This window comes from Carettochelys insculpta, chromosome 23 (genome assembly GCF_033958435.1).
Source record: "Carettochelys insculpta isolate YL-2023 chromosome 23, ASM3395843v1, whole genome shotgun sequence".
Taxonomy (NCBI): domain Eukaryota; kingdom Metazoa; phylum Chordata; order Testudines; family Carettochelyidae; genus Carettochelys; species Carettochelys insculpta.
Window position 1 is genome coordinate 22,107,381 of NC_134159.1, and position 12,029 is coordinate 22,119,409.

The 12,029-nt window shown below is 48.5% G+C and overlaps 1 protein-coding gene across 2 annotated transcripts in view; it reads right to left on the reverse strand.

The window, feature by feature from the left end:
* The window catches only part of ACOT7 (acyl-CoA thioesterase 7), a 121,554-nt gene that overhangs the window by 88,738 nt on the left and 20,787 nt on the right, over window positions 1-12,029 (reverse strand). For both annotated transcript variants that reach the window (XM_074975531.1, XM_074975530.1), the window contains exon 3: window positions 4,234-4,390. In XM_074975531.1, coding sequence (XP_074831632.1) covers window positions 4,234-4,390 — 157 coding nt within the window. The remainder of the gene's footprint in view (window positions 1-4,233; window positions 4,391-12,029) is intronic.

Sequence of the window (12,029 nt, forward strand, 5' to 3'; positions counted from 1 at the left end):
CGGGGCAAGAAACACCCCCTCAACACAGGCGGCTTCTGAAGGAGTTGCTTTATGAAGGCAGCACAAGGGTAAGGAAACTGACTAGACAGGTGGCCCACTACCCCACAGTGAGCTGCTGCAGGCACAAGGGAAGGGGACAAGCCATGAACTGGATGATAACAAGAGGCTCTAATACTCTGCATCTCTCACACACACACACACACAGACACAGGTTAACACGTTAAATTAGAGAGAAAAGCCAGGCATTAGTTCCTTCTTGATCCTTTTCATTGGAGGAACTGGTAGGCTTGCATAGATGTGGGAGGGTTTGACATTAATCAAAGGCATCAGCTAACTATGTCTGCTCAGATTAGTCTCAACCCCCTCACAGGCTCAGCCTCAGTATTAGTGCTTCAGGAGATACAAGGCATTAAACAAGATTTATTTTCATCTAGTTGCTACCTGTAAGTGCTGCAATTAGAGTAAAGAAAATTTCTGCTTTGCTCAATTGTTATAGCCCCCAGGCCTGTTACTCAAACAGAACGTTGCATCCACTCCCTCCAACCTCTGATCCAAAATGAAGTTTTCCTCTCTGCAATTGTTCAGATTACTAGACTGAGGAACAATTTGTTTGCAAAAAAAAAAAACAAAAAAAAAAAACCTACTTGAAAATGTAAATGATTTGACTATTCTTTCGATGCAGTTTAGTCACTTGCTTCTCTTAAAAATCAAATGGCATGAAATCTCATCTACTCATTTGTTACAAAGAGCTTAAGCTGAACTGCAATTTACACTAGCTTCCTAAGGCAAAACTGGAAATTTTAATGTTTTTGCTGTTTATGATAATGAAACTTGAGGGAGAAACATTTTCTTTCAAGTCACATTCTGTCAACAAACTACACTGACAATTTAAAGGAGCGAAGTCATCGTACAACATTTCCTTAACAGGATTTTTTACCCTTACATGAGGAGTAGAAGTGCATCTCCGAAAAAAATTCACTGAGTTAAGTACCCACCGCTAGAAAAGCGTGGGGGCTGCAACATAAGAGCAACTGACACTAAATCATGGCTCTGGATAGAAGGGGTGGCTCCGAGAGACAGGACTGGGGGTGGATTAGTCATACACAAAAGTATCACAACGAACAAGAACTTGCGCAGGCGAAAGGAAGTGAGGAGGACAGAAAGATGCATCCAACCAGAGTTACTATGTCTAGCCATTGGGTGTGTCCAGTAGTGACTGCAATTTTTCCCTCTCCTCGCCCATGCCTACCGGGCCTTCGTGCTAGCCACACCCAAACCCTCACAGCCCTGCTGCTATTCACTTCAGTTTTCCATGGGAGTTTGCAAACTGGGCTGTTGTCTACTGTGAACAGTGCCGAGACCACCAGCATCCCCATGAAAAGGCTGGAGGCAGGACGTTTTCAAGAAAGCTGCAGAGAAGAGCTGGCTGTACTTGCACCCAGCAGTGGTGAGAGCCTTCAGAGAGTTCTTTAGAAACAGCGTGAGATAGCTAGGTAAGACCTGTACAAGCCACTCAGAACCCCCCAAGGTATGTGCAAGAATCAGCAGTTTCCCAGCAATGTGTGCTCCATGCAAACAAACTGTAGCATTAAACAGATTGCAGGACTGAGCTCCTCCCAACCAAACTACCCTGCACTTAGGGCACATTTTACCCAAAAGTTTCTGCTTTCAGTGGGGGTTGTGGGGCCCGGCCTCCAGCATTCCCCCGATGAAGGCAGGGAGTTTCCCAAGTAATGCTAGAACAGATAAAAGCACCTCTCCCCTCACAGCCAGGCGCTGAGAGTGACTAGGCAGAAAGGATCTGACCATGAGCCACACGAGCTTTCTACTGGTTTTAATAGTTTTCCCCAGAAGCTCTGAGCATGAAGCAACCTTCAGCCAGTGGCGGGCACCAGGAGGTTCTAACATTTGCATCTGAAAATTGTTGGGTTTTCTCCTTCTTACGCATGAGCAAGACCTACTGGAGTTTCCCATACTGCACTGGAACTTTCCAGAGCAAACAGATTCGGTTAAATAGCGATCTTGGCATTGATAACATAAATCACGTCTCAGCACATAAACACACCAGGTCTGCAGCACCACTGTGCCCGGAGAATCTGACAAAGGGAGAGTTGTGCTTGTGCGAATGCAAACACCAGTTTAAGAGAAATAAGAAGAGCTTGTGCATGCAGCCACCACAACCTCCGGCAGTTGCCATGTGGGAAGATGAAAATGGGTTACCATGGTTACAACTGCCTGGGAAGAGAATCTTCAGCTCAAACCAGAGCCAAAATATTCATCCTCCTAAGCTACAGACCCCATCCTGAGTAACTAAAGTCTTAAGCTGCAGCAGCGTCAGCAGACCTAGCACTTCTTCTAATGGAAGAGAACAACCCAGCCTGTATGTTTAAGTCAACATCCAGCAATTGTTCAAGTTCCCAACTGTAACACAAAGGTGTTGACGTCCCAGAGCGGTGAGTGCAACCCAAAGAGGGGATGTGGCACCTACACTCCAAAGCTAGTGCAGACAAAACTTTGATACACACGGCGGATCAGGAGCCAGGTCAACTAAAATCTTTCAAAGTCATCACACGCAGAATAGATGGCCATTTTTTCCCTCTTTTCCTGCCCAGCCTCCCTCCATTGCCATTAATATGCAAAACTAAGTATTTTTTGTGTATGCCATCAACACTCAAGCATTCCAGTTAGACAGAAGAGGAATGCTAAGAGCACATTGCAATGTTGGGTGCTGTCCTCAAAGGAAGAGTATATGGCAGAGAAAATCATAGCACATTTAACTGCAGCCTTCATTTGTCACTATGCATTTAAACCTTCTCTGCACAGAGAAAACAACTGTAGCTACAGCTATGCAGAGTCTGAGAATTTCAACAGCCCAGAAAGCGGGTATGATGTTCACACGCTTAGCTAACCTTGAATGCGGACATCCCTCATGGTCCCATGAACACCAATGCTACAAGCAAACCAACCACACTTAAACAGTTCAACAAACCTGTCAGAGCTAGAGCCAGGAGGGCTTAGAAAGAAGCACTAGGAAAGAGTCCTCTTCCACCAATTAGGAGGTAATTCTTACTGTCAGTGGGGAAAAAAAGTCTGCACAGATGTCGTCCAGAACTCCAGGTCACTCAGAACTGCTGTTTCACTCAGCTGAGCTGATGGGCCTGACAACCTGCAACCACCTCTGCAGCTCTCACTGGGCAGTCTCCAGGCAGAGACCAACGAGGAGACAGCTACTGCCCAATGGCCCTGAGCTCACCTTTCCCACAGAGCACCCAAGCAGACTGCCAGGTTCCTTCAGGGATGTGATCCCTGAGAGAGAGAGAGTAACTTGGCTGTTCAATAGCCACCAAGACCTTCCTTAAAGGCCATGTATCCAGCCTTCTCCATTAGCCTCCAGATTCATTTCTTTGGTTCCCCTGGCTCCAGGATCCCCTCCCCAAGATGAGCTGCTTGGGACAGGTGTGCAGCATCTCACGCCAGTGTTCAGAGTGCAGCAAGGGAGGAGCCATACCACCTGAAAGGGTGTGATGTAGCAGGGGATATGGGAGACAGGTGGAGCCACTCACACAGGGTAGGGATGATCCCCTGCTGTCTGTAACCTAAGCTAGCAGGTAACACCTCTGTCCCTGAGCAAAGAGGGGGAGGAGCCCAGCTGGATTTGAATCAGAGACGGCAATGGGAAGCTGGAGGGAGAAGGGGAAGGCAGCTAGCCTGTGCTGAGGGTGGCTAGACCCCAGATGGGGGCACCTCTCAGGCTCCTCTCCCCCAGATAGATTGGAGTGTCTGTCTCTGCCAGCTGTAATGACACCTTTGCACTGCGCTGCATCTCTGTCAACTAATAAACTTCCTGTTCTACCTGCTGAGTGAGAGTCACTCCTGCCTGCAGATGGGGGGCAGTGCTTGGGGACCCCTGAACCCCACTGCACAGCGACTGGCAAGTTATTAACAATTACAACAGACTACCAGAAAAAGACACTGTTGGACAGATGAAAAATCCACACAGCCATCCAGTAATCAGCTGCTGATTGGTGGGCAGACAAGCAGCTAGGAACCAGCCATCTTTTTATCATCTTTCTAAATGTGAAACCAAGGAGAGATCTTTCAGACGGTGCCTCTCTTCAGAGCTGGAAATCAGGCTCTTACAGCTCCATTATCCTGCCAAAGTTGTTTTGCTTTGGGACAGTTTGTTCCCTGGGAAAGCAAAAGCAAAAAGAAATTGATTGCATCAGGCACTACCTGTGAGGATGTTTTCAGACAGCACGTTGACTTGAACTTCCACGGAATGTTTGGAGGTGTAAGTGATTTCTGCACTGACGTGCGCCACTTCCCCAATACACATGGGCGAGAGGAAGTCCGTGCGCTCCACCCGGGCCAGCACAGCCATACAGTGCTCCTGCAAATTGCAAATTAACCACGGTTAGACTGTACTGTACTATACACCCAATGAGAATCAAACAGAATTGCTTACACTCAACATCAGATAGACCTGGGCCAAAGTAAAGGTTTGGAATACCTTGCTGAATGACGCCCTCTTTTGTTTAGTTGGGGGGAGGGGGAGGGAGTAATTCTGGCCTAGACTAACTTTAAACTAAGATTTACAGTTAATTTGCTGACTGCTGAGTTGAGAGAGTAAACGAAGTTGGTGAATTCTGGGCAGAGGACTCAGACTTGGTTTTGCCACAGAGTTAAGTACTTCTGTGAGAGATACAACTAAACGGGGGAACAAGTGCCCACTGCTGCTCAAGGGCTGTGCATCCGTCCAAGAGAGGCTGCCAGCATGCTACGTTTACCAGAGAAATGGCCAGTACAAATGCAGTTAAACCCTTATTTATGCTGATTGTAAGAGGGGTCTTCTAACCACAGAACACTGTAGCTAAATAACCCATATGACTCATGGTGCTTTCGGGAAACAGAGAAACCCACAGGACTACCCCATGGAGCCAGCCAGAGGAATAGAGAAGAGTCATTTTGCCTTACTAGTCAGTTGTTTAATCTGTCACAGTTTACACGGTATGTGACTCATCAGACCTCAGAAGCCTTACTGGGGTACGTACTTGGAGAGGACTGGAATTCACTGCTCTGGGTTTGGTCAGAAAGCCCTCCAATCCAGTGTGCCGTGATGCATCAGTGTGCTCTGAACTCTGTCCAAGTGTGCCCTGAAACTGTCAGTTTCCCCTCACTGGTGCTCTGCAGAGAGCCACCACGAGGGGGAACCGACAAACCGTGTGCCAGCTGGGATTCAGGCAGCCTTGCTCCTTGAGCCCCAGCTGTTCCAGGATTTCTCAATCCCCCCTTTCAGTAGTTCTTTGCAGAGCTGCCGCAAGGGAAAATGAGGACCCTGAAGGAGTCCATTTGCACCAGGAAGCAGCTGAAATGCATAGGTAGGCATAAATGGTAAATTTTCTGAATGGGAGCAGGTAACTAGTGGTGTCCCCCAAGGGTCAGTCCTAGGACCAATCCTGTTCAATTTATTCATCAATGATCTGGAGGAGGGGGTGAGCAGTGAGGTGGCAAAGTTTGCAGATGACACTAAAATGTTCAAGATAGTCCAGGACAAAGGCAGACGATGAAGATCTTCAAAAAGATCTCACCAAACTGAGTGACTGGGCAACAAAATGGCAAATGGCATTTAATGTGGATAAGAGTAAGGTAATGCACATTGGAAAAAATAACCCCAACTATACTTACAATATGATGGGGGCTAATTTAGCTACAACTAATGAGGAAAGATCTTGGAGTTATCATGGGTAGTTCCTTGAAAACATCCTCACAGTGTGCAGAGGCAGTCAAAAAGGCAAATAGGATGTTAGGTATTATTAAAAAAAGGGATAGAAAATAAGACAATGAGTATCTTACAGCCCCTATATAAATCTATGGTACGCCCACATCTTGAATACTGTGTACAGATGTGGTCTCTTCACCTAAGAAAGATATCCTGGCACAGGAAAACGTTCAGAAAAGGGCAACTAAAATGATTAGGGGCCTGGAATAGGTCCTGCATGAGGAGAGGCTAAAAAGATTGGGACTTTTCAGTTTGGAACAGGAGGCTGAGGGGGGGACATGATATAGAGGTATGTAAAATTATGACAGGTGTGGAGAGGGTGAGTAAGGAGAAGTTATTTACTTGTGACCTTAATACAAGAACTAGAGGACACCAAATGAAAATAATGGTTAGCAGGTTTAAAACTAATAAAAGACAGTTCTTCACTCAGCGCATAGTTAACCTGTGGAACTCCTTGCCAGAGGAGACTATGAATGCTAGGATTATTACAGAATTTAAGAAAGAGCTAGATAAATTCATGGAGGTTAGGTCCATAGAAAGCTACTAGCCAATGGTCGGGATGGTGTCCCCGGCCTCTGATTGTCAGAGACAGGCGATAGATGGCAGGAGACAAATCACTTGATCATTGTCTTCAGTTCACCCTCTCTGGAGCACCTGACACTGGCCGCTGTCAGCAGACAGGATACTGGACTGGATGGACCTTTGGTCTGACCCAGCATGGCCATTCTTATGTTCCCAGCCTAAATGGGCTGGCACAGAGCCTATGTCCCCTCCCTGCTGTGGCAAGGGGGGCGGGGGTGGGGGAGTGGAGGGCAAGAGTCTGTTGGAGCTGGGATGTGTTCTAAATCATGTGTCCTGGCTATAAGGGGCTGGTGGGGAGGGGATCCTGCTACCCCCCCTGCAAGTAACAGCGTAATCGCTGAAATGTTCAGTACTTGATTACTCAATATTCCTTCTGATCCCTCTTTAGCGTGTTGTGTGCACTGTTATGTAGCCCACGTCTCTAGTGAGACCGTAACCATAGTACATGTCGGTAAACGTTATGTTTATGAGTAGCCGATTCAGCTGAAACAAAGTGGGAGTGCTGTGCAACTGGAGTCTCGCCGACACGTGCCCGTTACTGAAAAGGTTCGGAACCAGGAGCAGGGAGGAGCTGCGGCACCACCTGCTGGAAGCTCAGTAAAGGAAGAATCTTTTGTAGGCTTGAGGAGACTTTCATTTGGCCAAACTGAGTTAACACCCACTCACTGCTTGTGGGTACTACAGTGAAGAGGCTCATTTTTCAGAGGTGCTGCAGGCCTGCAGCTAACATGGGCCCAGGGGCTAGATATGGGGATGGTCAGCACCTCTGGAAGTCTGAGCCTAGGTCTCAAAACGGGCATCCTAAGATGAAGGCATCCAAACTCCATGGCTGTTTCTGGAAGTCTGGACCTTAGAACTGTGAAACGGAACTATCGCCACCCCTAGAGCGAGCTCGGTCACCCAGGAGCGATTAGCTAACTCCTGTCCCGCCCAGCAGTTAGCATTACTATGCTCCTACACAGCAGCTTTGTCTGCCCTTAAATTATCAAGGTAGTTTGCACCCAGCAGCTTGTCTCCAAATGAAGGCCCCAAACCCCAGTGAGAGACTCATGCTCCACTAGGTTCTGCCAGCATCTCCCTCGGACAGGCAAGCGGCAACCAGGGCAGCCCTGTTAGTGCAGTACAAGACTTGGCAGAACTCATGGGGGGTCCGATTTAATTTTTTCACTATAGCCATTTTTACTGCTGAAAGAAATTAAGGTGGTGGGGGCTCCCCTGCGGGAGTCAGAGCCGGAGTGAGGCAGAGCAGGGCTACAGGGGGTTCCCTACACTGACAACAGGGCTGCAGGGATAGCCACATGTGACAGAGGCTGCACCTGCACTGATCGGTACCAATGAATTCTCTCCCCCATTTCCATGGGGGGCTGAAATCAACAGCTTCCAGTTTATAACAAACCCTGCCAAGGGCTGTATAACCTCTCTCAGCCAGCGTTCAGTCTCGCGCCGATGGTCGTCCTTAGTGTCTCCAAGTGCACTGGTGAGGCAGTTGGCTCTGGACACGTCTGGCCAGCAGGAGCAAGAGACCAAGTAGGGGAGATGGTCAGGCTTTTATGGCAAAGGTGCCAGCCAAACGTTGCTTATTGGAAAAAAAATGGTGCATCAGTATCACTGAGGCACATTTTACTGAAACATTTACTAAAATGAAACAAATCTTTAATATTAAACAGGGAACAAAGAAATAACTACCAAATCCCCAGGTTGGTTCTGACACCGGAGTGGATTCAAGCCAAACTAACAGCAAAAATGATCAATTCCAATGTAAGGAACGTGCCAGCAGGAACTCAATCCTGCTGAAGGCTGGGAGAAATGTATCTCCCAGAGATCATTTGCATGAGAATGCAAAGGTGTGCATGTGCGATACCTTGCAAACAAAGACTGATGGGTAGCAAGGAACCAATGAAGTTTTGTCTATTGGAAACACATTGTTGTAAAAATCACAATTTATGCTATCACTCAGTATAAGAGTTGTTAAATCTCACCAATGCTCCTAGTCATTGTGGGGGACAGAGCAGTCAATATGACTACATAAGACACGGATTACACAGGGCTCCCTGGTTGAAAGCATTGTAAAGCAGATGGAGGGATATGGATTGAACCAGCTAACTGAATGCCTTGGCCTTGCCTGTGCCTTGGCCATATAGCTATAAACCTGGTTTGACTGACTAGTCCTCCCCACCTGTTAAAGGATAGAGCTGGATACTAGTGTTTTTTTTATGAAACTCCACTTTGGTAGGTATCAAGAGCTGAAATCACACGGTTTTGCCTCAGGCCAGACATACAGCTCAACCAGTAGGTGGCTGGTAGGAGGAGCGGCAGACGGATGGATGGACGGACAGTGCAACTGACGGCTGGTAGGAGCAAGCAGAACACCAGACCAGCGCAAAGGTGACATTGTCTCCGGTTCCATGAGGGAATGCATCAGGGTGAGGTGTCAGGGCCTGCATGGACTGGACCAAGTTGCAAGTGGGGCATTTGAATTGAGGGCGTGGAGAAAGTTGGATGTGTGGACTGGCTGGTTACAGTATTGGACCGGTGAGGCTGAGAGGCCCAGGACGCTGCTCAATGCAGTTGAGCTGGGATAGTTACTTGAGGATTGGTTATGAACTCTGGGTGTGGTGTTTTCCCAAGCTTATGCTCGTTGACTTTTCTGCCTCTTTTATTAAATGTTCTTTTCTAGACAGACTCTGTGCTTGCGAGTGGGGAAGCATTGCCTCTCCGAGGCGCCTAGGGGGGTGTGATGTTCCCAGGCTACTGAGTGGGAGCTTGAGCTGGTTGTGTGTGAGATGGATGAAAAGGAACCCCTAGATGTTGAACCTGGCCCTGATTGCTGCCAATGCGTTCCAGCAGAAGGGTTATGTTTCAGGGGGCTCGTCCGGGATTCTGGGTCAGTACCCCTCGCAAGCACATGTTGAGTGATTTGCTAAGTGGGAATTAACTGTGCTTGGTATTTGAGGAAGTTACTGTTTGTATCACGGCTAATTTATCAGGGCTGTTGGGCCTTGGCCCAGGAACCTCTAGCTCAAGGGTGGCAGCCTCAGCTGATGCCTGGGTGGAGCCCCTGGGGCAGACATTGGGAAAGCGTGCGCTACCCCATGTTATGGAGAGCTTCTATTGTAAGTTAAGATTATTTCCTGGGGAAGAGGAGTTTGAACCCTGGCTTGAACACACCACTGAAATGCTAGAGCAGTAGGCTGTAGCGGACAGAGAGGAGTCTCAGGGGCCCAGCTTTGGATGTGATTTGCACCTTGAGGCTCACTAAGCCTGATGCCAGTGTAAAGGATTGCCTAGAGGCCCTCACTCACGCCTTTGGGATCATAGAGAGCCCTGAAGACAGTTATTGTACCTTCCTTAATGCTAAACAGCACCAGGGAGAGAAGGTTTGGGCCTATATACACAGGCTGGAGAGACTGCTACAGAGAGCTGTCATTAGGGGAGCAGTTACTGTGGAGCAGATGGACCAGGACAGACTGGTTCAAATTGTAGGAGGAACTCAGTATTACAGCCTGATTCTACTTCATCTCAGGTTAAGAGGACAGGAGCACCCACCAAGCTACTCCCAGCTGATTAAAGAGATCACAGAAGAGGAAGCAAGGGAAGCTGCCAGTGAGTTCTGGGAAGCCCAGATGCCTGAGCCAGCTGGCACAGCACCACAACCAACAGCCAGTGTACTGATGGTAAACACCAGACAAGACCTTGCTCAACAAGTTCAGGTCCTGACAGGACAGATGGCTGAGTTGCAAAGCGTCATTGACCAGGCTGGGATTTGCAGGGATGAGGAGCCTCAGGCTGTGGTGATGGAGACATCGGTATCTGGAGCCACCATCCCACCCAGGCGGAGGAGGAGGAGGACAGTTTTTCTGCTACTGGTGTGGTCAAGATGGGCACAGTGCTGCCAATCGCTGAAACAAGGAAAATCCCGGCTTAGTTTATGGAAAGCTGAGGATTAGTCGGGAAACGGTCACAGAGTTTGGGAAAGGGGCTGCCTAAACTCACAGGAACTGAAGGGTCCTCTAGAAGAGCCAGACCCACTGCAATCCCACAAGGGCTGATGGGGCCACAAGCGGAGGTCACTGTGAAGATAGAAGGGATGAAATGTAGAGCCGTGCTGGATACAGGATCTCAAGTGACTATTATATTTCAGTCATTCTACCAACGAACGCTTGGGCACCTGCCTATTCAACCACTGACGGGTCTTGGTCTGTGTGGACTCGGCATGAATGAATACCCCTACACGGGATATATCAGAGTGCACCTAGAGTTCCCGGAAGAGGTGGCAGGGGTAGAAGAGGAGGTAGACACAGCCACCTTAATATGCCCTGACCCCAAGGGTACCTCTGATGTGTCCGTACTAATAGGGACAAATTCCAGTCTCTTTAAGGTACTGGCGGAATACTGCAGATGACAGGCCGGGGACCAATACCTGACCACGCTGATGATTTATACACTTCGTGCTGAAGCCTACCAGAAGATCAAGGATGCTAAACAGGAGTCACCTGAACTACCAATGGGTGCTCTAATGTACGCGGGCCCAACTCCCTTAGTAGTGCCTGCAAGGATGGAGTGAGAGGTGCTCACCAGGAGTACCTGGCTGAAGAGCAGTGGAGGAACTCTAGCCGTGGTAGAGCAGCCCATTGAAGGAGGACTCCCTGAAGGACTGCTGGTTCCCCGTGGAATCATAGTTTTACCCACCGAAGCCCAGGAAAAGGTGACTATAACTGATTGCTAATGAAACGAGTCATGACATTGTCGTGAAGCAAGGGCAAAAGATAGCGGACCTTGTGGGCCAGAATCAGTGCAGTTCTTGACCTTGAAGTGGGTCATCACTGAGAAGTTTCGTGACTACCTGCATGGTGCTAAGTTCCAGGTATGGACAGACGACCCTCCATTGATGTACGTATTGACCAGTGCTAAGCTGGACGCTAGTGGGCAGAGATGGGTGGCTGCCTTGGCCAGCTATGAGTTCAGCATACAGCACCAATCTGGGAGAAGCAACATTGATGCAGATGCATTGTCACAGTGCCCACGGCCACCAGAAACTGCCGAGATTCCTTTAGATGGAGCGAGAGCCATTTGCAATGGAAGTTATCACAAGTCCCAGGCCCCTGAGAGGTGTACTGCTGCAACTCTGGGTTTCCCACCCAAGAGTGGGCCATCTACCTCTGAACTACACAGTGTTGGACCAATCTCCACTGCCCAGGCTCAATGCTGTGGACTGGCAAAAAGCCCAATTGCAAGATGCTAACATCTGTGACACCCTACTCACAAAAAGAGAGGGGCAAAACCCTCGGACCATTGTTCTCTCCACTCTGGGAAGTAAACTACTGTTGAGGGAGCAGAACAAACTCAGACTGGTACAAGGGGTGCTGCACTGGGTCACAGCAGATCCACTGTAAAATTGACAAACACAACTGGTACTGCCAACAGAGTACAGAGCCCTGGCCAGGAGGGCCCTGCACAATGATTTTGAGCATTTGGGTATGGAAAGAACCCTTGAGCTTATCCGCAATAGTTTCTATTGGCCCTGGATTGCTGAGGACGTACGCAGGAAATGTGAGATGCATGCACAATGTGTTCAACCGAAAACTCTGCCCACTAGAGCCGTCTATCTGCAGAACATCACAACCAGCAAACCCTTGGAATTGGTATGCATCGATTTTTGTCTCTAGAA